The following is a 27,797-nucleotide window of genomic DNA, read 5'->3' as shown; positions in this document are numbered from 1 at the left end:
TACTCAGTTTATTTTGGGCCTCAGAAATGCTCACTCTGTTTGTACATCACTGTCAGCAAGACTCATTCTGCTGTGTGGACAGGAACACATGTGACATCACTTCCTGTTTGTTTGTGACTGAAGAAGTTTACAAGGAATCATTTAGAAGAGTTTCAAACATCAACTGATTGAATCCATGAATCTGAAAACGTGTTTGTGAGTGAAAGAGACAGACATGTACAGACTGAACTATCTGTTCAACAGTCAGAGTGTTTCTGTAACAGGAGACACTCTTTACACTCCACTCAGCACAGGGACACTGAGGAACCAGACCAGACCATAAACCCAGGATAAAGAGTTTGAGTGAATGTGGTGTTGAAGGTGTGGAGGTGGATCAGAGTGTCAGAGGAGACTCTGTAGAAGGACAGAGTGCCAGCAGGACAGTCCACATACACTGCTGCTCTGTTAGAGACAGAGGAGGAGGAGGAGGAGGAGATGGATGAGTTTTGTATGTATCAGAATCAGAATCAGAATCAGAATACTTTATTGATCCCTGGGGGAAATTATTTTTTGTTACAGTGCTCCATTTTAAACCAACATTAAGACAAGACAGACAATACGCTAACTAAGAATGTATTGTGTGTAACACAATAATGTGTTTAATATGCAAAAGAAGAAGAAGAAGTAAACACATATGGGACAAATGGAGACCATTGCAGCTCATCCACTTTGTCACACAGTAACAGTATAACTGGAACACATTTGCAATTTAGATCCAATGTTTCTGAGAGAAAGAAAAACTGATAGAGATATATGCATGTGTTATTATATTTATGTGTCCCAGATAATTGTTTTTCATCTAGTCATGGGACACCCACCCCTTCCTCCCAAGTTAACTGCAGCCAAAGCGAGCTAGTGGGGGTATTTAGACACTCACAACCAGTGGGGTAAAAAGAGCAACCAAGAAAGTGGCAGCCTGCACGGCCACAGATGTGCTGGAGGAGCTAGAAGCTCTACCCATGGAGAAACTCCTGGAGAACCTTGCTAAGCCTAACAGGGGACAGGTACTTCTGCCCAACCTGGCAGCCACAAAGTGAACTCATTTAGGTAAAGATAACCACATGCACCTAACCAGCCTGCACCAGCCTGACATTTCTTCCTCCTAAGTAAAAACCAATGGATGGATTGAACTTAGAGTCTCAGCTCAGTTTTCTATTTTGACCACCTACACCCCAAGATACTCTTTTAAAAAGTCTTGTTTTCAGATCCCTTTGAAGTTCATAAAGGGCCTGTTCATTTTCATTCAGATGTTTTATTACATAAATGTTACTGTTTTCTTTTGATTTATGCTCCCACTACACTGCACCTCTACAAACAACAATGCCACGGACTGTCAGCTGCTTTTACATGCTGTGAACATGAGTAGGTTTGATCAGAGTTTCAATTATCAAAGAAAAGACAAACTGAGCAAAAAGAAGGAAAAAAAGACCAACTTCTTCCCAACTGACAAGAAAAATACTCGTCATGTTTTCATAATAAAGGATCAGGCTCCCCATTTATGACAGCTTGGACCAATAATGTATGTTACACTGATGCTACTGTAGAGACAGGGTCAACATCTCTATTTAAATATAATTAATATACAAAACACAATAAAAGTTATACATGAATTATTCATTATTTTTACTATTGATAAAATTCATGTATACTAATCAAAGTTATACATGAGTAACGACATTATTAATAATGATTAATAATAATAATTCTAATGCCAACATGATGACTGTTCATAGCTCCTGCTTTGAAATACTGAACTTAAACATTGACCTGATGAAAGATCACAATTCACAGTGGCCCACTGTCAGAATCATTCTGAATATAAACTCATCGAGTTAATCTGAACCTTTCTCAAATGTGCTGTGAATAAATGCTGCTGCAAGCCACTGTGGGAAAGCTGTGTTATTATCATGGAAACATCTGTGACACATTCACAGAGGACGAGGACACAAAGGGACGACACGCAGAGGCTGTGTTAAAGTCAAAAATCCAAATCTTTAGTCCTAAACAGGCAGTGGTTACAAACAGGAAGACGAGCAGTCCATTAAACAGTCTACAGGGTCAAACATACAGAGAATTCAAACAGCTATTAAAAACAAATAACTGGACACTGAAAAACTTCAGTGATGTGTGAGGCACCAAAGGGAAGCAGCTGAGTATATTCAATGAATTATCTTCAAATACAAAGACAGAAACTCCTACAGGCAGCATGCAAACTGAGCAGGATACACAAAGATCAGAGATTACAAAAGAAATCAGAAAAGGATTTCAAACTTACTGAGAGCAAGGCCTCTGTTACAAATCTGTCTAATAGAAAAACATGCTGTACAGATACAATACGCTCAGTGTTCATGCTCATTTAAAAACTGGCTCTACCTGAACCACTTCAATATTTTATGAAGTCACTGAGTCGACCATTTCTACAGTTTGTTTCCTTCATTGCAGTTAGAGTGCGGCTGGTAAGGATGAAAACACACACAGAGCGTAAATTGTCTTTGTTAGTAACAAACGTCAGCAAAGAAAAGACAAAACACACAAACACTCTCATGATATTCATGAATCATTAGAAAGCATCCAAACATTCTGCTCGTGGACTTTTACAGTCTTATTTGCACTCGCTCATCTTCATAATCATCCTGATCAATACATGACAGGGGAGGCTTTGAGGTAGGCGGGGCTCTCTGCTGATGTCAGCATGAAAGGCAGGACCAGCGTCTGCCACATGTTGGTGAAACATCACAGTACACTGGCGTGGTTTCCTTTCCAGATGTTGGACGTTTGACACTTCAACGTTGAGGCCAACAAGAAGACACAGTTTTGGGTCGGGTTGCTGCAGGGTTTCTAACTGAGCAAAAGCAGAAGCACACAGACCAACAGGGATCAGATGCTGAGTGTTAGAGGAACATCTGTGCTGATCACTGAATGCTGCTGTGGTCTCTTGTTGAAGTTGGCTGGTGGGACAGTCTAATAGTGATATCCTGCCCATCGGAGGAACACTTTTAAAAACACATGCAATACTTTGTTTGTGTTACAGTCACAGTTTATCTTATTTTTGTCCTTTAAAAGTGTTGCTGTACTATAAAGTCCTATAATTTGAGGCTAAAATGGCTCAGAGAGTCTCTCTCTCAGAGGATCTCCTTTGAAAGTGGAGACGGCTTTATCCGCTGATCCACGTCACTTTACCTGGATGTTTTCTTTGAAGCTGGATGAAGACTCCTCTCCCTCACTCCTGCTGCAGCTGTGTGGTCCAGTTGGCCTCTGAGGTCACAGTCAACATCTGTAGCAGAAGAGGGGAAATAAAAGTCCAGGTTACCAAAACTGGGAGCTTTTCCAAAATAGAGTGTAACTGGACTTTTTCAGCCTTACAGGCAGATAGTCGTCTGAAGCTGCAGCTTTTTCTTTTTAGCTTTTTCCAATCTCTGCTCTCGGCTTTCTTTGAGAACAGGTCTGCTTTCTTGGCATGGGTCTGTCTGCTGTTGGTGAAGAGACTAAATCCACATACTCGCTACTAAGATCTCCTCAAGTAGTCTCAACCAGATTACAGTTTAAGAGTAAATGTCTCCTGAGAGTTTCACCTTGGGGAGATGCTGTCTTGCTAACATGCAATCATGAGCATTAATCTATGAGGTGAAAAAGTCATTTTAAAAGCTCCAGCCACAAGTTTTATTTCATCTGTGTTTTGGTCAGAGTCCCATCAGACCTCCAGAATGGTGTCAGAGTGTTTTCTATCCACGTGATGAGCACAGGCCTCAGGTCCAGACCTCCACGGGCACCATAGCCTCTTTGGAGCTAATAGGTGCAAGAAGGTTTTGTTGGGATAGGAACTGAAGAGGAAACTGACGAGGAAGGCAAGGATCTTCTTCAGCTCCTCCGAGCCGGGACCTCTTTGTGTAGGCCAGCATTGGCCAGGTAGCCCTCCAGCATCGCTGGATGGCCGACAGTGGAAAACCTAGAGGAGTAGGAGAGAAACAGCAGCTTGGAGCATGTCTTTATACTGTTTAGTTTTTAGAGCCACAGACTTTCTTTTAATGTCATTGTTCAGGATCTATGACTGATTATGTATTTATTGTATTCCTCCATGACTGTGTGACAGCAAGTGGAAAAAACCAGCTTCACCTTTGTTGATATGCTTGTAATTTTAATATTGATTAAATGGCCCATGAAATAATAGAAAGCTCATATATGAAAATGTATTTTAAGAAGTAAAATGTTAATCTGAGTACAAAGGAGTACACTCACCTTCTGGTAGATGGAGGTGTAGCGAGCGCTGGTGAACATCCAGGCCTCCTCGTAGAACTGATCACTGATTGGATCCAAAACATCGATGGAGGATCTGTGTAAGCGCTGAGGATCGTCCTGATGGACAGAACAGAAGGAGAGTGAGACAAGTGAAGATATACTAAACAACACTGTGACATGAACTGAGCCACACACAGTTTGATTCACAGGTGATTGACACATTATTTGACCACGAGCAATCTTTTCTGGTTTGACGCCGTCTTTGTAGCCAGAAACCAGCTCTCTCCTCGGCTTCCTCCACTACACGCTTCCCCCACGCCAGTCTCCTCCGTCACTATAAAGGGGAGAGTCATGAGCTCCATCACCCTCACCTGTGCCGTCCAACGTCCCGCCACCAGCCTCCACTGCAGCAGGCCAGAGACCACACCCCTGCCACAATAAGTAAAAGTATATCCTTGCTGTACCCTTAATGCTAAATGTGCTAAATTAACCGCTGCCTTTGCCCCTTTGGGATTATTCTTATGTCACTGGGATGTTGACCTTTGACCTTCACATTAGAGAGATGGGCAGACATAATTAGTGTATGAATTTTAAAGTAACAGGTAATAAAGAGAGTGCAGCAAATGTAGTCAGGTTTATTACTCTGTATCACACATGAGTGCCCGAGGGAGGCGGGGCTGACTGGGGAGACACAGGAAACAGAGAGACAGGGCTGACTCGACATGAAACGATGAAACGTGGGACACGGGAACAGAAACTAAACACAGGCTGAAATGAACACTGAGGGAGGGAGAACTAAGATTACTGAGAGCCTGATAAATAAGAAGAACAAAAAGCAAGAAAAACAAGAGTCAAAGAAAACCAAAAACACAAAGCATTGGGCCAGGACCCACTGCTGTGACATTTATATGTGATAAAAACATTAAAAACTGCTCAGATGTTGAAATCTTTCTACGTATACTTTAGGTTCAGCTCTCCAGCCTGGCATTTGGTTAAGCATGATTCAAACATTTGATTTTGTTTAACTGGTTTTAATTATAGTTACTTTTTGTGAACATTTGTTGCAGCATTTAAAAATACATCATTTATTTTCAAACTTTTATTTGATTTAGAGCATCATATTTGACCAACGTAAATGTTTTAATTTCATATAAAATAACTGAAACAGTGAACTAAATATCTGAAATCTTTCCTTCCTTAAAAGTTATAATCCTACTTAAGTTATAGTGCAAACGCTTAAGCAACAAATATACTTGATGCTAATTAATTAATATTTCCCTTTGATGTTGCAACTATGCGGTCACTTCTGTCTTTAAACAAAATAATATTTTCCAGTTACAGAATTCATGAAGTCCAAACTAAAGTGCTACTGTTGCTATATGCATTTTATATAAATCATGGATGATGGTCCTGACATGAAGGAAGAGAAAGTTACAGGTTGCATCCTTTGACTTTGTCTCCGTGCCTTTGGGCGATTTTCAGAAGGACAGATGTTTCTGTTCAATTCTTAAATCAATTTTTTCAAACACAAACACTATTTTAAAGCTTCTAGAGAGTAAAATATTAATGATAATTATAATAACAATAATAAAAACAAAAGCTCTCAGATCCATCAAACCAAGCAGCAGAAAGAACAATAACTGAAGAGAAAACTTTAACCTTGTAGACTTCATTATGTTCCAGCTGCTCTACAGATGCTGTGACCTCGAACTTAAGCAGGTCGTAAAGTATGTGCAGCTCAATAACTTCATAATCAGACCCTGTGGTATTTAGGCAGCAGAACAACTAAGAATAACAACTACAAATAATGTTTTTAGGTTTCTGTTGTACTGCAAGGTTCTGTACAGGAGAACCAAACCAAGAGCAAACATTACGTCTCATTTACACCTGAGCACGAAGAGCCATCAACATTTAGCAAATTGAATCATCTTTGTTTAGATGCAAGAAGAATCATATAGAAATGAAAAAGTAGAAATAGAAATCCAGAGCAAAGATATCCTCTAATTCAGCGTAGCACATGTGCAGCTGCTGCGATTCACGTAAGCATTCGGCTCGTCGCTGTTGCAGATTTTTCTCTCGCTGTTCTGGCTCACAGCGCTGCAAACACAAAAATAAATATCCCCAAAGGTGTGAAAGGGAGCTAATTAGTAAGAGTATTGTTACTCTCCGCAGGAGTAGTCCAGCAGTAGAAATCAGTCCAATAACAAGGTGTGTAACATCTAGCAGGGTGACAGAAAAACCCAGGGTAACTTCTAAGGACCTCAACGTCTTTCACATTGTGTTTTTTAAACATGCTTCCATTTGTCACTTCAGTCTTTACTCTGAAATACAGGAAGAGAAATCATGGCTGAAACAATTTCTCATGAAACCAGGGGTGTGGTCCAACAGTCAGTTTGGTGAGGAAGGTTCCTAACTGAGAGAAGTGACCCAGAAGTATCTGTGTAGCAGCCACAATGAATCCAGATCATGAGCTTTATTAACTGATCAAAGTCTCTTCTTTCATCTTCTGTATCATTCAGTTTGCATTGGTAATGCCCATTATTGTAATGCTTTTTTAAGACCAGCAAAACTTTATTTCACTTTGGGTTAGCTGGGATAAGTGATGGATGGAGGGAATTTTACTTCAGCCACAGAAATCCTAAACAGGAAGGAGGAGCAGAGTTACAGTGGATCACTATCCAGCAGGGAAACAAGGTTTATTTCAATTTCTTGGCCATGAGTGAGATTTACTGAGTGGGCAAATTAGGGAGACGACACCATCAGATCCCGAGCCCTCCATGTGTTAATCAAGAGACGGCTGCTGTGCTACATCCATAAATAATGAATAAATTAGGAGCTAAAGCTGAAAGGACAGTTTATTTGTACCATCAGTGAAGATATTTTACATTTGAATTTTTTATTTAACATTTGCAAGATTCAATAACATAAAGAACCTGAACAAGAAAACATTTATGTGGATCAAAATACATTAAAACAAAAACTTTATAATAATAAACTTTATAATGTTGAAACTTTTCAACCAACTGATGAAAAGAAATCTAACCACTTGACATGAACTCTACAGTAGGACAGTTTTGAAAGCTTAAAATGGAACTAGGGGAAGAGTTTGATTCACAGCTGCCTCATCAGATTTTTACAGGAGATTCTATCTGAACTCTGTGGAGCCTGATCTCAAGCTTTTTGAGTCTGACACAGAAACCAGAGGATCTTTCTGTGTCTTCAGATTCACTGTGATCCAGTGATGGGAGTGATTTCAGCCCTGAGTGATCGCGCTGATGTTTGCACAGAGCAGACAATGAGGTGAATGTTTGGGCACATTGGTAACAGTGAAACAGTTTATTAGTAACGTGGGATCGTTTGTGTGCAGAGTATGAACTGAGATTCCTGAAGCTCTTGTCACACTGGTCACAGCTGTAGTTTCCTTCCATGTGTGTACGTTCATGAATGTTACGACTATGTGACTGTGAGAAGCTTCTGTCACAGTGTCTGCACTTGTGTGGTTTCTCTCCTGTGTGGACTCGTTTGTGTGATTTAAGCTTCCATGCAGTGGTGAAGGATGACCCACACTGATCACAGAGGTGCTTTTTAACCCCACTGTGAATCAGTTCATGTCGTTTTAAGTGATGTGATGTGGTGAAGCTTCTCCCACATTCTTTGCAGTATTTCAGTTTGTCTCCAGTGTGTCTACGTTGATGTGTTTTAAGGGCAGCTTGCCGACTGAAAGTTTTTCCACAGAGGTCACAATGAAAGTCTTTCCCACCACCACAGTGATGACAGGGTTGAGAACTGGATCCATCTGTGTCGCTCTGCTTCTAAACAAAGACACAAAGACAGTGTAAGTCAGTCCTTCAACATTTGTATCCTGAACGTCGCCTGAAATAAAGAGCATCTCTGCAGACGTCCAACTACATTTGACTGTTTCAGTTAACACACTCAGTTTACTGGGCTGCAATAACTACAATACTACCACCATAATACTACAGTAATACTAAAATCATAACTGAAAGGAAAATCTGAATAATCACTCAGAGCTGCTTTTCCATGCAGTAGAATTGCTAACATGCTAACACAGTTTAATGAGCAGAGTTGTTCCAAACAGTCAGGCTAAAATGACAAGATAACAATATAAATACATACCTCACAGTAGCTGCACTTGTAGAGTCTCTTTCTGGTGTGGATCTGTTGGTGTCGTCTCAGGTGACGTGGAGATTTAAAAGTCTTCTCACACAGGTCACATTGATAAGGTCTCTCCTCAGTGTGGGTAAACATGTGTCGTTGTAAGTCTGTGTGAGTTATAAACTCTTTGCCACACTGTTCACAGCAGTACACATCATGTCTGTTGTGAATGCGTAGGTGTGTATTTCGGCTCTCTCTCAGGCTGAAAGTTTTTCCACAGATGTCACAGCTGTATGCCTTAATTCCAGAGTGGGTAACTAGATGCCTCTGTAAGTGGCTACTGTGAGTAAAAGCTCTGCCACACTGATCACAGCTGTACGCTTTAACTCCACTGTGGATGAGTTGGTGTGTTTTTAGGTAACCCTTCAAGGAAAAAGACTTTCCACACAAGTCACAGCTGAACGGTCTCTCTCCAGTGTGGATGACCTGATGCTGTTTTAGTTTAGCCCTCACAGTAAAACCCTTCCCACACTCGTCACAGGTGTGTTTTTTCTCTCCCTTTCTTCTGTGAGGTTTGTCGGCCTCCTGAGAGCGCTGACTTCTGGCTCCATGTTGGTCCTGCAGTGACAGAGATACAAACAGAGGCAGTGAGTGAAATGCAGTCGTGGAACAAACTCAACCTTCAAACTCCATTAACACTAGTTTTAAACCTGAAGGTGGAGCGTGGCACCAAACACCTTAAAGGTCTCTTATCCCCACCTGCTGGTAGTTCTAACACATTACATCCAACCTGCTGTTAAAGATAATTCATGACTGTTCAAACACTAAAATCATGAACACACACACACACACACACACACACACACACATTATTTTATAATTTAGATTATTTTGTTGTTTCCTATTACATATTTCTATAATTTGTATAGATTTATACAGAATTATTCAGTGATAATAAATCCTATGTTTGTTTATTCTAAAGGAACCCCGTTAGCTTCCACAACAGATGTTGCTCATCTTCCGTCAAATACTCACATAAAATATTACACAATAAAGTGGATTCAAGATATCCACATAATTTCACTCTTACATCCACAGTGAGGTTTCACAATTGTTCAAATATAAGCAATCAATAATAATAATAATAATATCAATAACATTGAGGCACATTACACAAATTTCAAAAACAAATCATGTCTTACAATATTTACAACAACTAAAAGCTCTGTAAATCGGCTTTTAAGTGTTCATTGAAGTTTTGAATAATTCTCTAATTTTTTAAGGCAACTTATTCCACTTAAAAGTTGCTCTAAATGTAACAGTTTTACAAAACGTTACTTTTAACTCGAGCATTTACTAAATTGCAGCTTGTTGAAAACTGTGTAATATGATGATGTATTTCATCTGGATACTGCAGCTGAGCAGAATAAATGTGGTGTGTTTAACAGAATTGCTTTCTTTAGAACTACAAGTAAGCCATAGAATATTTTAGCCTGTACAGGAAGCCAAGAAAGGTTATTATGCATTTGATCAATATTAGTATAGTATGAACATCTTCACACTAATCTGGACGCCTTATTCTGGACTAACTGAAGTCTGTTAAGATCTGTCTCATTAGCTGCTGACCAAATGATTGAACAATACTCCAGATGAGACATTACTAGTGCATTAATGACATCTTTCATAATGAAGAAGTGATACACAAAGAGCATTTCATAGCCATAGCTATGCCTTGTCGGCAGAGTTATGTGACATTAGTGATGTTTGTACTTTCAGCGTTAACTTGGTTTTAAAGCCTTTAAAATATACGCCGTTCAATAGTCGACCTTCATCTGACAGAGAATGTGATGATTTTGTGGATAATTAAAGTCAGTCATATATCCACAAACACAACAAGCTGAAAGTCAGTGATGCTGCTCGGTTTGCAGTCCTGAACATCACGACACAAGCAGGATTCACTGCACTGTTAATGTTAGCTGTGTTATATTGCTGCCTCTGTTCGGTGGTGTCGAGCCAAACGCACTTTAACGTGTGTTTGAACGAGCTGACGGTTCACTCGTTAAGCTGAAAGAAAGATGCTTTAATCACAGCAGTCACACATGTGTCCACTGCACCATCTGGAACTCTTCTTGTTTACACTCGTAATAACACAAACACTAAATCCTGCTTCTCTGCTGCTGTTGTGTAGCAGTGTGTACACCTGAGACTGTCACCTGTCTGTCTGTCCTGCACTCTCTCTCTGTTTCTTTCTCTCTGATTGTGGAATAAAAGTATGAACATGTGTTTATAAGTTACACTTGTGTTTGAATCCTGCAGCTTATCACACATTTGATTTCCATGTGTGACGACTGCAAGTGTCCAGAGTGAGGACAGACTGAGGGAGCCACTGCTGCACATCATCTGTGAGGCTTTGCAGCCCTGATGATCCACCAGGACAAACTCAGCAGTGTGTGAGGAAGAGGAGGAGGAAGAGCCAGCAGCAGCTGACAGATGGAGAGAATAGACAGACTGTTCCCTGTTTGTGAAGGACTGCTAGGAAAGTTTAACATAACTGTCTGTGCTGAATCAGTCTTATTAGGTAATGTTCAAATAATGTGATCATCCCAGTGTTTCCAGTGTGGGAGAAAGTACTCAGGGCCTTCAAGTTACACACTATGAAAGGCAGCAACAAGTTTAATGTTCAGAAACCTAAAGTCTGTATCAGCAGCAGAATGGAGCTAAAAATAAATGTTGGTTTCAGTTCTATGAAGCTTTGAGTATTTTGGATCAGTAGCTGCTGTGTTTGTTGCATCATATTGCTGTAACTGTTTATATGCTTTATATATTCTGAGCTAAGTTGATCTATAGTGTTACATCATATTCTATAAGGATGTTATGTGTTTGTAGACTTTCTGCCCAGTTTGACCCATTTAGCAGAAGTCAGCCTGTTTAAGGCTCTGATATCTATTCTGTGTGACTTACAGCAGTTATGACATGGTCTGATTTTCTCACCCAATAAAGGAATATTTCATATATCAGTCGACTCTTCATTCTATCAGACACAGTTATCACAGCTCCTACATTTGCTTTTTACACATATATGTAAGCATTCAGCCACATTTAGTACCAACATATTAAATGAACAATATTTGTCTCTTATATATGATACATCTGTATACACACTGTCACAGATACTTGTCTGTGAGTGAAGTGATTAATATAATAACTATAATATTGGCCATATTATATTTACATTACCACAGTGAGATGACTTTAGTCTCATGAACAACATCAGCTAATTGTTATTTACAGCTAATCTTAAACGACTGTTCAGCACAGAAATGAAGCCCAACAATCATGTTTCACAGTCCTGTGGTCTCAGCCTCAGATACTCATCAAATCACACAGAGCTCATGTAGAAACAAATGAACTAAATATGTTCTCCTTCATTTCTGTCAAACAAAGCTGTATGAAACGTTTCCAGCTGTTAGTATCATGGTTGCTAGGCAACCTGGGCAGCGCGACGGAGGCTAGACGTCCCATTTCACGAGCCTACGAGCCTCGCACTTCGGCCTTAGCGGTCTTTGAGTACGCGGCCCTTGAGGACTTTAAAGCTGCAGAACCTGAATCGGGATACAGCCATGATGATCTCCAGCCTCGTGCTCGCCAACATTCTCACCTGAGTTAAGAAGACGATCACTGAAATGGTCTCAGCAGGTCCTTTGATGACAGCAATGAAATGCAGTGGTAAGGCTTTTTGGGGATTAAGTTCGTTTTCATGGCAAAGAAGGACGATGCAGTTCATCTGATCACTCCTCATAACATTCTGGAGTGCAGGCAAAATGCTATTATAAAAACTTAAGCAGCAACTTCTCCAGGTTCCAATATTTATGCAATTCTCAAACCTTTTGGCCACGACTGTATAACCTCTTCTGAAGTTTAGTGGATATTATACATGGTTATGCTCAGGATGTGTCGGCCAGTTTCCACTGGAAACGCCTTTTGGTTAAACTGTCAGCGAGGAATTTGCATTTGCACTGTTACATTTTTATATAACTTTAATGCACATAAACAACAGCTGCTTGTTTCAGTGAAAATACATTGATGGCTTTTTAATAAAGTTGTGCAGCTGGAAAGTATTTTGTCTGCTGTCAATTCTATCGTCAGCTACATCGTTATGGCAAATGTTCAAATGTATATGGTGATAAATATCTTTGGTCATATGGTCCTGCTCTGTCTGTCACCTTCTGTGTTGAGCTCATTGTTTCCTCTGTAGTGGCTGAGCTGAGTCCAAGTAGCTGAAAATGTTCCTCTGCTGCTCCGTCAGACTCTCCTCCTCCTGCTGATCAGCTGGGACACAAAACAGATCTTTGTTAGGCTCCACACTGCACTGAAGAGTCAAAGTGTCTCATATGTTCATCTGACAAGTAAAAGAACACATTTTTGTTTCCCGAGGTGGGCAACTTGTTGGAAACAAACACAAAAGCTTTGAGCACTGATACCTGCCATTGCTGGCATTGAAAGATGCAACGCCAGCAATGTGGATTGTCAAGACTCAAACCAATCATCAAGCAAAGACAACAGGGATCATTTGTTTCTGTTTATTTAGCATTCACAGCATTTGTAGTTGCCTTCTGTGCAGGGGAAGTCCACGCACACTGTGTGGTACCGCCATCCGCAGAAGGTGCATTCAACCTCTGTAAGAGAAACGAGGTTGTCTGAGACTGAAATGATATTCACTAAAGAAGTGGTGATTTGTAAAACTTCACATTTTGATCCGGGACGTACTCTGCATAAAAACAAGCGCTCACTCTTCCTGCTCAACAAATGACAAGGGCGGAGCCTTATACCACGTGATACAGAAGCTGTGCCGTGTGATGCTAAAATTAGCAGGGAAAAAACAACGGAGAGCACGTCAGGGATGACGAGAAAGTGACAGGAGAAAATCTGTCCCGGTCAACCACCCAAACATCAATAACGGGAACCTTAGACAGCGCTTCCCTATACACGTCGAACTGATATTCACTAAAGAAGTGGTGATTTGTAAAACTTCAAGTGTATGATAAGGTGAAAACAAATACACAACTGCATGTCATGTAGTTGAAGGTTTTTTTTCTTTTGGAAGACCAGAAAACACTGAAAGTTATAAATTAGTCCTTTATTTATCCAGGTAAAAAAAAATCTCATTGAGATTAAAAATCTCATTTCCAAGAGAGACCTGGCGTCATGGCAACACAAGTCACATACCACACAGGTATATAACATTTAAAACAAACACAATATCCCAACATGTGTAACAAATGTATTGTGCTTGAAACAAATTCAGAATAGGTGATAAAGCAGCTGCACATGTGTGTCACGAGTAAATCTGGCTGTATAACAAACAGAAACAAGTGATGCTGCTGTCTTTGCTCAATGGTTGGTTTGAGTCTTGACAATCCACATTGCTGCCATCTTTCAATATGTTGAATGCACCAGTGTAAGTGCAGCCACTCAGACTCAATGTGTTCATAGAAACAGGTGCAGATGTGTCAGGAGTTCATCCAGCAGTAGCTATGGCACTTGGCCACAGGGGGCAGCAGTGGACTGACCTGCATTTGAGACTGCTCCAGCTGCTCTGTGACAGTCAGTAGATCTGCTACAAATTGCAGATCATATGCAAGTTTTGGAAATGACATTATAAATATTCCTAACTCAGCCACGGCAGCATTGTTGATGTATTACCTATATACTACAAATTATTCCACCTGCTGAAAAGTGGATCTAATGTGGGCGGACTCACACTTAGCAAATAAACTTGTGATGTGAGAATGTAATCAAACTGTTGATCAGAGGCAAAGTAATTTAAAGTTTATGATGCTATCGTCTAATGTTAGCTGACATGATGTTAGCTTGTAAACTTATGTTGTTGTCTGGGTCTCATGTCTGATCTGATGATAATAACTGTGACAACACAGAGATTAAATAAAGGACGTTGGTGGGACTTCTTATGTTAGAACTATAACTTCAGTTAAGGAGTGAGACGTAAGGTGACAAGGAGAATGAAGAGAATGAGAAAGAAGTAACTGGGAAGAGAAAATGAAAACAAAAATTTGAAATGATCAAATTTGTGTTAACAGATGATGGTGATTTTAAAAATTCAAGTAATTTAAAGGTTTTATCCTATTTGCTGTTGTTTTTTTCATATTCTTCTATTTGCAAGAGGTTATTAATAAAACAGGTTCTCTTTCTGGTTTCTCTTTTTGGACGCACTCTCTACAGCTTATCACATCCAAAATGGCGGATGTCAAGTACAAAACCTCGACAGAAACAATCAGCAAGAATTTTAGCATCAGTCCAAAATAAAACTGTCCAACTACAGAGTTTTAAAATCCAACTAAACTATGAACAGAGATCTTTTACCAATAGGCTATTGATGAGATGACAGTGGTAACAAAAACGTACACATCCGCGCACACAGACAAAATGGCGGGAGAGCGTTTAACGGTCGACCTCATGAGTCCGTTACCGTGAACTATGGAGCGGCAGATTTGTGCTGGAACTGAGCTGCACACAGCTGATGTTAGCCAGGAAACATTACACACTGCTAACGTTACCTTCACACGGAGCTCCACACGGAGACGATCAGCGTCAGGCACAAACACCAAGTTCAGAAAAGAGGAACTTTGAGCAGGAAGGAAAGAGTCAGAGCGGCGTTTGAGGACACGTTTACAACCACGAACATCAGAATCTGTCTGTGCTGCATTCAAGTGCAAGTTGGAAACTCACTAATCTCTGTCATGTTGTCCAAAGATGATTTATTTCTGCTGGTTTTCTTGTTTGAAACACAAACATGTGTCAGCACTTTGTTGTTCTTCACCCTGCAGCATTTGAATATTTCAGGAGTAAACTGATCATAAATTCATGAAGTCATGACTGAAAGTGCAGACTGAGAGTGGATCACATGATGTTTGAGGTGTGTCATGTGACATGTTCAGTATTGTCACACATGTCTAGATTGTCCCTGATATCATAACTGCTCAAACACTGATGATTATATTTGAAGAATTATTCCTGATGGCAGCAAAGTTTGAATGGAGCTCTCTGTCTGTGCTGATTTGTCGCCCTCTGGAGGTCAAAGCACAAACTGCATGATGTCACTGTAACCACCACAGTGACAGGAAATGTTTTTAAATGATGAAATATGTCAGTGATGCTGATAGTGTGTTCATCACAGACGTTCAGGCTTCATGTTGACATGAATCAAAGTTAATGTCATTATGGACCAAGGACAGTACTCTGGGTCTCCTGCAGAACAACTCGAGCTGTGATACCTGAATGAAGAGCCTCTGCTGCTTTAAAGAAGGAGGCTCGAGGCAGCGGTGAGGTGCAGACCAACCAGCTTTTATTCAGCAACTTTAACAGAAGGATCAGAAAAATAAAACTATACAGCACAGTGATGCTGACTGAAGCCACAGCATTAAACTAAACAAGCATCGGATCATCTTTAACAACATCTAATAAATAATGACAACTATTTAATCCTGTATTTCCTACAATAAAGCCTGTTCAGATATTTGTTGCTGATGGAAATGTAAAAGGCTCCCAGGAACCAAAGGACAAAAACAGAGGCAACAGTCACAGCTGCAAAGGATCCCCTAACACATAAACTGGTTCGAAGATATTTTCTAGCTCTGCAGAGGAGCTTGATTGCACGGACAGTAAAAAGTGGATTCAATAACAGCAGCGAGCGCTGAGTGATATAACGGTGCTGCGAGCAGCAGTGCAAAGGCTCACACAGAGACAGCAGCTACACTGTGTGTGGATGTGATCCACAGTCACAGCTGTGGGTTTCAGTCAGTGTGTCTCTAACTTCATGGTCACATTTTAAAGCTTATTGGAGCCAGAAGATGTTCAAGTAAAAGATTTATTGCTGTACTCGTCTACCAGGATAACAGGAGGTTCATAAAGCTGTGTAATACTTCAGCTTTACATCATGGAGTAGTAGTTGTGTCCCTTTGTGTTTATTAGTGTGTTCACACGTCTACTTTAACTTCACTCTGTAATGAAAGGATTCAAATCACTGATAAATACATACATGCTGACTCTGAGTCTCAGTGAAGGAGGAAAGGATGGATGAAGGCAGCCTAGTGTGGGTCATGTGTGTCCAGCAGTCATCCAGGGCCTGGATCCATCTGTAACAGGAAGACAAAGTCCAGCCTGTAATCATCCTATCAGGCACAGCGTTTCCATCCAGCATCCTGACGACGCTAACAACCCGTCAAACGTCTCCTCTGGTCCACAGAAGTCACACTTCCTGTGTCATGTTTACCTTTTTAAGTGTGCTATTCAAGCCTGTGTGACCAACTCTGACTCTCCAGATTCCATCCTGGTCTCTGCTGCAGCTTCTTCTACACGACTGTTTTCTGTATAATAATATCTGCCTTTCCCGTCTCTGTCCCAGTGTGCCTGCCACTCGTCCTTCATCTTTACCTTCATTATACTCTTCACCTCACTTTCACTGTATTTTATAGTCAAACCTGCACGACTTCTTCTTGCTGCACCTTTTTAAACTTATCGTCCTGTTCATTGCATCAACACCGATATTCACAGGGAGCCATAAGAAATCCACTTCTATCCCTCTGTGTTTGATTCTATACAGTAAATGAAGTATATCAAAAACAATATGTTGCCTAGAGTCTGAAGACATATCACCTGTGCTCACTAGCACGCTGCTAGAGTCCCAGCAAACCACATACCTCCATATTAGTGCGTCCTCCACCCAGTTAAGCCAGTAACATCACTACCAGCTCCCAGTATAAACTGCCACATCATCTGTAATTCTTTTACTCATCACCAAACTTATTTGTGGGAGAACAAATGCAGATGAGAACAGCTCCACTGTTACTTTGGTCCAACCAAGTTTCAGTTAAAAACATAAAATCAAGGCTGTGCTCAGTGATTAAATCATTAATTAAAAATGTTTTCCCAGCTAAAGATCTAACGTTTAATAAAGCCAACTTAAGTGTTTTAGAGGTATTACTTGTCCCCTCATGTTTGGGAGCAGTCTGTGGCACACAAGGTATGTTTACTATGTTTAAAGATCTTTTAGAGTGCAGCTCTCTGTGTTTTGACCAGGCCACATGTCTCCTTCTGTCACCTAAAAGTACAGAGATTTTAAAACCTTCTAGTAAACAGGGTCCCAGCTTCTCCTGGGAAAAGTCACCACTGCCATAATCCTCATAGCCCGGACCCTTCACACATCACACATCAGACTGCGGAGACAGAGCGTGAAGGTGGTAAAGAGGAACTAAGGGGGGCGAGGCTGGGCAATGTGACTTCGATTGCTCTGTTGAGGGTGGGGCTCGATGGCGAACCTTTGGCCGCTCTGGTGGGGGGTTTATGGGGGACAAAAAGGGATTGGGACGGGGGGTAGATCTGAGCCCAGCATTGACCCGCTCCATCATCTCCTCAGTGAATTTCAGGTGTGGGGGGGAGGGAGAAAGGGAGGGGGAGGAGGGTGATGGCCTGTCAGGGGTTTGGGGGACAGGGGAAGGTTGTGGTCCCTTGTCCTGGTCGTTGGTGTTGTTGAGAGAGTTGGAGGCAAATAGGGACCCCTCTTCTTGCCTTTCTGAGGCTCTTCCCGGGTGGGGGCAAATGGAGCTCCTCCTCAAGGTTTCTGCTGGGCTTTGTCTGTTCTTGGAGTACTGTTTGTTCCTCTTTATGAGATAACTCCTCGTTTATCTCAGCCTTGGCACCAAGCACAGATGGATAACGTATGGAATAAAACAAGTTGGAGGTTTAATAAACTTAGACCTACACCATCCTCCCTATTCTGGTATTTTAAAGAGTACTTAGCGTAAATATTAAGCAACCTAACTAATAGGGTTCCAACTCCCAGCAACAACAAAAATAAATAAATAAAAAATAGGTAACCACCCCTCACGCGCCACCCCATGATGCTTAATCGACGTAATCAACCTTAATTTGATGCAGTGTGAAAAAAAAATGCACAGAAATCAATTATTTTTCAAGAAATATTAAATAGATTCAACATCTTTCTTCAACAAAATTGCAGACTGCACAGATGGTACCTTCCCAAAGGAAAAAGTACTATAGCTTACTAGGGTATATATATTAGACTTAATAGTCACTATATACAGTAATGGACTTCTATTCATTTTACATCAAATTAAAACTTTGGGTGTCAGATAAGTATTTATTAAAAGCTAGACATTTTAAATGAGAATAAGAAAGAAAAGTCTGTCTTTGTGCCCCCTTTTCCCTGTTAATGCCCTATCGGCCCCCCTGGCTAAACTTTGCTAGATCCGCCCCTGCACAGTTACCAGCGTCAGCTACGTAGTAAAAGATCCTCGAGTAGAAAGTAATATTAAATAAATTGTAACAACAGCTTATCAAGCTTAAACGTGCTGCTGTTGTTCAGCCGCTGGTTTCCTCTTTCTGGTGCAAAGTGGGCCAAAAACAAACAAGAGAGACGGACTCGCGACAGAAAAGCCGATCAGCTGATCATTAAGCGAGAGGCAGTCGCTTGTTAAGCTTAACGTGGGAATGCTTTACAAACATTCAGAGATGGACTTACACACTTGCTTTACTTCTCTCGGGATAACTTTGTCGGAGATGAAATGCTGGGTTGCTAGCGAAGCTCCACATGCTATCCAGACTACCGACAGGTCCCGCATGCCACAGCCGCTCTATCACGTGATGCATACTGCTCCGACGTGCTAACGTTCTGAGGCGAGTTACGGCGTGTTGCAAGTTTTGTGAGGTGCTTTCGTGATATTTAATGGATCGGATTACATTTTTTATTTTTCTCCGATATCCGATCCAGTAATTTAGGTCAGTATCGGACCGATACCGATACGTAATATCGGATCGGTCCATCTCTACTACAAATTGCAGATCATATGCAAGTTTTGAAATGACATTATAAATATTCCTAACTTAGCCACGGCAGCCATGTTGATGTATTACCTATATTGGTATCACTGTGGGGTTGTATACTGTTGATCTAAGGTGGAATTACCCTGTGGAAATAGGAATTTTCCATTTTAGAGCATTTTGAAATCACTGAAAGTTAGGTCAATTATGGACAATTTGAAAGGGCTTTTATTTTTGAAAGCAAAATCAGAATGACTTGATACTGATATGGTATCACTGTGGGGCTTTATACTGTTGATCTAAAGTGGAATTACCCTGTGGAAACAAGAATTTTTCATTTTAGAGCATTTTGAATCGTTAGAAGATTAAGTCAAATATCCGCAATTTCAAAGGGCCATTACTATGAAAAGCAAAATCAGAATGACTTGATATTGATATGGAATCACTGTGGGGCTGTATACTGTAAATATAGAGTGAAGCTATCCTGTGGAAACAGGAATTTTCCATTTTAGAGCATTTTGAAATCACTGAAAGTTAGGTCAATTATGGACAATTTGAAAAGGCTTTTATTTTGGAAGGCATAATCAGAATGACTTGATATTGATATGGTATCACTGTGGGGCTGTATACTGTTGATCTAAAGTGGAATTACCCTGTGGAAACAAGAATTTTTCATTTTAGAGCATTTTGAATCGTTAGGAGATTAAGTCAAATATCGGCAATTTCAAAGGGCCATTACTATGAAAAGCAAAATCAGAAAGAATTAATTTTGATATGGTATTACTGTGAAAAAGCCTGCGGTTGAAAAGTGTTGATACAAAGTTCAAATAGTATTTGGAAATACGACTTTTGCTTTTAAGAGCATTATGAATTCATTGAAAGAGTACTTCAAAAATGAAGATTCACAGGGCTTTTACTTTGAAATCCAAAATAAGATGGCCTTGATAGTGACAGGGCACAATTAGGGTACAAGGCTGTGTCATATAGATGTAACATTAGAGTTTGTAAAAAAAAAAAAAAAGCCTAAATTATATGTTATTATGTTCTTAACATATCTGTTTATTCACTCGAAGTTGGCTTTTATTTTGAAATCCGGTTTCCACATCCATTCCCGTAATACTTTGAATACACAGGGAACGTAAAACAAACTGGAGGCTGGCTTGACATCAGTGAATGCCTCTGTTAGCTACACAGAGTTGCTCAGAGTGCTTGTGTTACACTAGCTAATCTACTCAGTCACTTTAACAGAACTATTAACATTCACATCTCACAGAACTGATTTGATTGGAGCATTACAACACGTTTGCACAGAGCATAGGAGCGCACTGACTCTGCTTCACGAGCGCTCCACCTAACGAGCGGGCTCGCGGTGCGGTCGCGCGGGACACTCCTCTGGTTTTCTCCCGTGTTTACATATAAATAACTTTGGCGGACCGCCTTAACTCTCCCATTCACATTAACGTGGGTAACCATGGTGACAATAAACAACATTTTCGGTGCGAGCACCGTGTACCGACCTGTAAAAGCAGGTGAAGAGCAGAGTAAGGAAGACACGATGCGTCTCTGCTTTCCTCCAGAACGTGTCTGAGGAAGCAGCGGAAGGTGGGCTCCACTTACTGCTCCCCGAAACCCCGGAGCAAGCACCAAAGTTCCGCCCTCACTGCTTTCTAACATAAAATGAATCCCTGTTACATGGATTTTCTATCCTCTTAAAGAAACTGAAAATAAATACATATAGCAATGAAAAATGTCCCGTTACATGAGTGTTTTACACAAAATAATATTCATGTGGTCATTCCCTCACAGGGGTGCCACAACTACACTGCTGTTTTGACAGAGACACAGTGTGTTTATCTAACTTGGCTGAAGCCAAAGTTCTCCAGACAAATTCAGTCTGTTTCTGCCAAGTGTGAACTCACTGGATGAGCGCCAGATACACAGAATCAAAAAGGGATAAATTACTTTTCTTATGTCATGTTCCCGTCACAAACTGGCTCAAGGAGAGGGGAAGCAGGAGTCCACAGATGAAATGTTCCTATAAATAAAGTGGAATTTATTCAAACTTTACCAAAACTTCAACACATCAAATACAAGCAGTTCAGCAGGGAGTGGATGTGTGTTGCATGTGCCAGGTGGATGCAGAGAGAGGCCAGGGCCACGTTCAAACCTGAACACGCTGCACAGTGTTTTGTTCCATTTGTTAGGGATGAATGAAATGCTTCCTTGAAAGGATGTGTGCAGTCACCAGTGGGCGTGGAAGCATGTGCGCCCTCATTTGGTGGGTGTGCAAGAAAAGTCATTGTTACGCCCCAGTCTAGGGGTACAGGAACGCAACACAAGTTTGGAAGGATTGCCCCGCCCTGGTCCCCAAAACCATACACAAAGGGAAACCAATTTCTTAGTGAATCGTGATTTATTTTTCTACACTGCAAAAAAAAAGCTCCGGGGTGAACAAAGGCCAAAATAACAAACAAAACAAGCTAAGTCAGGAGAAGGTGTTATCTAAAACCCTATGTGAAATCAAACATCAAACAAAAGACAAGCGCTACACCTAACTCCCTAACTGAAATAAACAGGAGAAAACAGTGCAAGGAAAAACAATAAGGCAGCTCACCCCTTCTGTTGCAGTGCTATTTACAATGTGCTATTTACAATGAAAACTAATGTACACACTATATACAAAACTCCGAAAAGTCGCAAAAAGTCACAGGCACAAATGTCTCAGGTGTTGGAGGCCAGGGTCAGGTCTGCTGCTGCTGTCAGTGGCTGCCCCAGGACAACTGCTGGTGAGGGATTTGAAGAGGATCACATGGCCAGGGGACCAATCAGCAGCCGTCAGCTCATCCACTGCGGGACCTGCAAAACTTAAAGGCACAGACAACAACAGCCACCAAAACAGATTATGGACAGGGCCATAACAGTCATCCTGTCACACAGCAATGCCTACATAAATCACACCACTCTGCTTAAAATAATAATGTTTAGTGAAGCAGGTGAAGCAAAGGGCTGCTTTTAATAGGCTGGGAGACCCAGGTGTGCTGCTTTAGCTGCTGAGCCTCTTATGACAGAACAGCGGAGAGTGGTAAGAAGGGAGGAGGGGGTCTGGCTGTGTTTGTGAACGATAGATGGTGTAACTCTGGGCATTTCTCTATCAAAGAGACGCTATGCTGTAAGGACATTGAGCTGCTAGCGGTTAGCATGAGACCGTACTATCTACCACGAGAGTTTACACACGTGATTATGATAGCTGTGTATGTCCCGCCCTCTGCTAACGCTGCAGCAGCCTGTGAGGTCCTGCACACTGTAACCAGCAGACTCCAAACACAGCACCCTCAGGCCCTTTTCCTGATCTCTGGGGACTAGTGGGCCTAGTGCAGGGGTCAGCAACCTTTAACACCCAAAGAGCCTTTTGGACCCGGTTTCCACGCAAAGGGTCAGGGTTCGGGAAAACACTGGGAGCCGCAAATACTTTGTGACATCTAAAATGAAGATAACACTGTGTATATTGTTTTTACCTTTATGCTTTGTGTGAACAACTACAGTGTGTTGCTAATGAAATCCATGAAGTGCTACAGAGAAAATTACATTTGATTTATGTAATGAACACATTTTGAGCTCTTAAAGAAATATAACAAAGGAAAGCTGAACTACAATGATCCATGTAGCAAACACAAACTGTTATATCGCCTTTGGGCTTTTGGAGCCTTGACCTGACTTTTAAAAAATAATTGGAAAAAAGCTCTATGCTGCTACAAAATGAAAAATAGATTTATTTTTTTTGAGAAAAAAAAGTAATAGAATATAAATGTATTTTTATATTCCAATATCACAATAATCTTCCAATGTAGAACTACAAGTTAAAAAAGAAGTAACATAAATCAAATCCACTTCAGCTAAATACTTCTCATTTATTTCCATCTTACATGCTGTGACTGCAGCCATTCCCACATCTCTGTGAATGGGACTCATGGACATGGATCAGTGGTTGTTGATCAATGGTCCTGAGAATCTGCATAATTAAGATGAAGGAACGGAGCTCCCAGCCCATCGTTCCTGCAGCTGCTTTCAGTCTTTATGCAAATGTCCTGTTTGTAAGACTGAAACCTGCAGCTGAGACTGAAGACGTCACCTGATGATGACGACACGTTTCTCCCACAAAACGCTGCGTCCAGATGAACAGAAGCAACAGACTCACTTTCCTGGATGATTGAGATGCATCAAGACTTCATTGTGTGTTACTTCTCATTCAGCACAGACACATTATTCCTGTTAGGTCATGTCAGCTGTCACTCAGTACAAGCACAACTGTGAACAACACAAACTTCTCTTCAGTGTGTCACAGAAACACTAAGTGTGAGAGCCTGTATGACACACAGGACAGACTGTAAGCTCTGCTGGCTGCACAGCACTTTGTAGCAGTTTTCCAACATGTCCTCCACCCGTGATGTCAGTGGTGGGACCCCAGTCACAGCACTCAGCACCACCTCCTTTAAATGGATTTTATAGCAGTTCCTCCCGTTACTCGGTGCAACGCTTCTTAAATGTGTTTTTGCAGGATAAAACACAGCAGGTGGTGTAGAGAGGACGTCAGCTGACGGAGCAGAGGGAGGCAGACTGTGGATAAATGACAGAGTGAGAGGAGAGCAACCATGACAGAAGCACAGGTGTGGCAGATAGAAGTGGCTTTATAGACACTTATTGTCAGTCCTCGTGCATGCTGTGGAAATAAGTGTCTGTGTCATGAGGTGACATGTGAGCTTATCTTTGGTCAATAAAGCTGAACGACCAGTTTTCACTTTGCTTGTTACGCTTGTTTAGTGACGTCTGGGTTTCTGTGGAGCCCGAATTTTGATGAGTTCTGGTGAAATCATCTGAGATCATCTGAGCATCGGTGAAGAGTCAGCAGAGAAAGTGTGGGACAGAAGTTTGCTTTGGACACATGGACTGAAATCAAAAAGTAACAAACAGGATTTCCAATGGACAGTATGGAGAAGTGAAAGTACACAAAGGCTGTGCTGGAACACGTGTGTTACACTTTTTGACAGCTGAGAACAAAACACAATATTTTGCATCATCTCTGCAGTGTCTCTTCTTTCCTCTGCTGTTGTGCTTTTAGCTCCAAACTGTTTCAAATGGTTTGTCAGCAAGCTGACCTCTGACCTCTGCAGTACTAACTCCTGACCCGTACAAAGAGCGGGCGTTTCTGACCTTTGACCTGCAGCTGTATGTCTCTCAGTCTCAGTTCTTCTCTCCGTCACTGATGGAGCAGGTGTAGTTGCTGCTGACAGTCAGTCGTTTGTTTTCTCAGAGTGAGGCTGAAGTCTGAACTGTTCAGAGCATCAGGTCTCATCAACGTGCGCTGCTGTAACGCCGCTTTGTCCTCTGAGATCACCAGGTATGAAACCTGAGTGCTGACAGAGCAGCATGTTCCCCCTCATTCACCTCCACCACCACAGCCAAGGCATGCTGGGAAACTGAGGACACACAGACGGAGAACTGAAGTGTCTGCTGTGTGTTCATCTCAGAGTCCTCACAGGTGACACATTAGCTCCAGAACACCAAGCCAGGTGTTTGAAGCCTGACAGGGATTCTTCCCATCCAGAGGGAGGATTTAGCTGCACAACAATGAACATTAGTGTGTAGTTTAGAAACACAGACTGTGCCTGCACTGCATCTAGTGAAGAAAAGTGTTACTGCGAGAGAACCAGGCTCCTTTAAAGCAGCTGATATTAAGGTTGAAAAATCAACAATAAGCTGATGTAATCAACGTTTCACAAAATGGTCAGCAGCTAAAATCTGGAGCCGTTCTTTGGTGGTAATTAACAGTTTGTTCTTGTTAGCTAATTATGTAATTAAAGGTAGCAGCAGAAGCCTTGTGTTGAAAGCCCATTCACTCACACATTCACACAGTATGTGTGTGTCTGTGTTACACTGTGGACATCCCTTCTGTTGGAGCGCCATCTTGTGGCAGGTTTAAGAAATGTTCTTCTTGTAAATCCAAACTGATGCACCTCCATAGCAGACTGTGGAGGCTTTCAGTGACATGAAGACTTGATTTATACTGTCATATTCTCCTGTTACACAAAGCACAGCACGCTGAACATGGATGAACTGAAACTCCCAGCATCTGACTGAGGAAAAGCACAAATCATTCTCACACTGACTCCTGCTTGATTTTAGATTTGCTTTCAAATCCTCACACTTTCATATGAAGCACTAAATGGGCTCCAGACTGTTTATCTCAGCTTCCTGTCAAACACACTGCTGCTCACACCGAGGCTCAGTTTACTCCTCCAGCCTGGCTTAACCTGCTGTCTGTTAAAAACAGTCCCACACTCCTCTGTTTAATCCTTCTGATCAGACTCTTTGATTTTGTATTGTTTTTACCTGAAGTTGTGTTTTTGACATGGTTCTGTCTGTGAAATAAAGCTCACACACACACTGCTACAGTCCTTCATACACTTAGAAACGAAGCTGCTCCTTTCCTCAGTGCTGACACATAAAGAAGAGTTGGTTTTATATCCAACATGTCTCTGTTCCAGAAAACAGCTTCAGCAGCCTCTGAGTCTGAACTTGGAGTTGGTTATAAGCCACAGGCCTGTGTGCACAGCAATGAGGAAATATAATGCAGTAAGTGAAACATGGATGTGTGGAACAGATTATCCCAAAGGTTGATTCTGTTCATCTGGACGTTCTCAGTGAAACATTTGGTCTCTCGGTCAGGTGACTCCTTTAGTCTCAGCTGACTGCAGCTTTCCAAACCTTTGTCACTGGATCACTCACTTCATCTCCAACGTGTCCCTGACACAGACAGCTGGAGCCGTTACAGCAAAATCATTGATCATCGTTTTTAGAACATTAGCTGGTGTTGGTGGGCAGGCTAGCAGTGCTAATTGTTAGCACTAGTTCTGCTGCTCTCCCTTTGTCTCTGTTATTGTTGGTCTTTAGTGAACAATAGAAAGTGTCTTCATGAGACTGTTGCCTAATGTTCAAATGTAGATAACACCACCTGCACCAACCTGTTACACAGCACAACCCTCTGGTGTAGCTTTGGCTGGAGCACATATTGGCAGCTCCAGTGACATCACCACTCCATGGTGACATCATCTCTACAGACTGTGGCTGTTACATATCCTCACCTGGTAATAATAAGACTGTCCTCAGCTGCACACAGCTCCAAGATGAACAAACTGAAGTAAATACAAATTAGAGTTACGATAGATTGAAATCTTGTAATCAGAGCTAATTCTTAGTGAAACTCTCACAACATCATATCATGATCCTGGGTTAGTGTCTCGGTCTCAGATCACAACATCAGCACAGGCTTGGCTTGGGTGAGGTATTGAGTGGTTCTTGTCCATGACAGCTGCAGGTACAGTGCCATCAGCCATGCTGCACCACATGTCTGCCCAGGAACATTAGTGTGGCTGAGTCTCATGTAAACATTGTGCTAAAGTGGTGGGAAAGTGGCTGCAAGCTGGCTGCACTGTGTCCAATACTCTCAGTATGATATCCACAAACCTCTGAGTGTCACAGAGTGGGCCTGTGCTCAGCTCACTGTGCCCCATTCAATTCTACTTGCATAGTTTTACAAGTAAAATTAAATATACAAGTTGCTCAATGATAAGTTATTGTAGTAACAACTAAGTCCATGGTCATTATTTGTTAATAGTAGCTTAAAGCTTCTGCACCAATCATGGAGCAGCAGGTTTAGAGCATGTGGATCTACAAAAGTAAGTCCCAGTAAGATGGGCTGAGCCTTACATACTAGAAGAAACATGTCATTCCCAGCAGATGAAGCGCCCTTTAAAGCAGGATCTCACTTTAAACCTAAAGAACTTGCTATGAGCATGCAGTGCATTCATGGTTATTATTCATACGATTGTGGGGAGCTAATAAAGTGCAACTATCACATTACATTTTATTATTAAATTGTTGTTAACAATCCCTTCACTTCTGCTTATCTAATTCATGGTTGCAGGATGGCTGACAGCTTCCATTAGGCAGGAGGTAATGTCCATTCTGGCCACAGTGCAACCCACAATGTGTAACTGACACTATTATATTGCATTATGTCACATTGTTACATCTTTTTAATAAATGATGACAGTCAGCTGAATTTGCTGCCCCCTTGGTGGAGGACATCAGGATCAGCAGCTGCTGCTCCATCACAAACACCACAGAAGAAGAACAACACTGGATCAGATTATCTGGACGTGTTTGACAGGGACAGTGTTCATGTTCATGGACATCAGGACAAAAACAGACGATGGAAACCTGCCAGATTTGAGCTAAACTGCTCGTTTCCATGTGTAGTCCCTGGGAGGTCACATGACCAACAAAGACACACAAGCTGTGTCCCAAAACGTCGGCTGCATCCTCCGGAGGCCGCATTTGAAGGCCGATGACGTCACAGCCAGGCGACGAAGGCTGTCCCGATTCCTCGACTCCTTCAAATGCGTCCTTCATTCCCCCGAGTTTGAAGGATGGGTCGGGTGTGTCCTTCGTGGCCCACCATATCCCAGAATTCATAGCGCGGCCCAGCCAAA

The 27,797-nt window shown here is 41.5% G+C and overlaps 2 protein-coding genes across 9 annotated transcripts; both read right to left on the bottom strand.

Annotated features, from left to right (window-relative positions):
- Positions 1 to 2,011: 2,011 nt before the first annotated feature.
- Positions 2,012 to 4,660, bottom strand: LOC308398869 (phospholipase D1-like). Of its 3 annotated transcripts, none has more exons than XR_013972031.1 (4): positions 4,276 to 4,660; positions 3,403 to 3,985; positions 3,220 to 3,313; positions 2,012 to 2,881 (listed from the first exon to the last, which is right to left on the bottom strand). XR_013972031.1 is itself a non-coding variant. In XM_080885735.1 (4 exons), the coding sequence occupies exons 1-3, from the start codon at positions 4,495 to 4,497 to the stop codon at positions 3,260 to 3,262; spliced, it is 525 nt and encodes a 174-aa protein (XP_080741861.1). In that variant the 5' UTR covers positions 4,498 to 4,611; the 3' UTR covers positions 2,012 to 2,877; positions 3,220 to 3,259. The 3 variants fall into 3 exon arrangements, 2 of the variants coding, with proteins under 2 accessions (XP_080741861.1, XP_080741860.1); XM_080885735.1 differs by having other exon boundaries at positions 2,012 to 2,877; positions 3,737 to 3,985; positions 4,276 to 4,611; XM_080885734.1 differs by having other exon boundaries at positions 3,737 to 3,985; positions 4,276 to 4,599.
- A 2,189-nt stretch (positions 4,661 to 6,849) lies between these two features.
- On the bottom strand, positions 6,850 to 20,851 carry LOC308398436 (uncharacterized protein). 6 transcript variants are annotated; one of them, XM_080885088.1, is made up of 5 exons: positions 20,766 to 20,851; positions 16,448 to 16,544; positions 12,615 to 13,067; positions 8,413 to 9,009; positions 6,850 to 8,087 (listed from the first exon to the last, which is right to left on the bottom strand). In XM_080885088.1, exons 3-5 carry the CDS (start codon positions 12,630 to 12,632, stop codon positions 7,401 to 7,403), a joined length of 1,302 nt encoding a protein of 433 aa, XP_080741214.1. In that variant the 5' UTR covers positions 12,633 to 13,067; positions 16,448 to 16,544; positions 20,766 to 20,851; the 3' UTR covers positions 6,850 to 7,400. The 6 variants fall into 6 exon arrangements, with proteins under 6 accessions (XP_080741214.1, XP_080741215.1, XP_080741217.1 ...); XM_080885089.1 differs by having other exon boundaries at positions 16,448 to 18,099; positions 20,766 to 20,841; XM_080885091.1 differs by having other exon boundaries at positions 12,615 to 12,720; positions 16,448 to 18,099; positions 20,766 to 20,841.
- Between the last annotated feature and the right edge of the window lie 6,946 nt (positions 20,852 to 27,797).

Source organism: Rhamphochromis sp. 'chilingali' (genome assembly GCF_963969265.1).
Source record: "Rhamphochromis sp. 'chilingali' genome assembly, chromosome: 1".
NCBI classification, from domain to species: Eukaryota; Metazoa; Chordata; class Actinopteri; order Cichliformes; family Cichlidae; genus Rhamphochromis; species Rhamphochromis sp. 'chilingali'.
The sequence above is the reverse complement of the archived record's forward strand: the minus strand, read 5'-3'. Positions and strand labels throughout refer to the sequence as shown.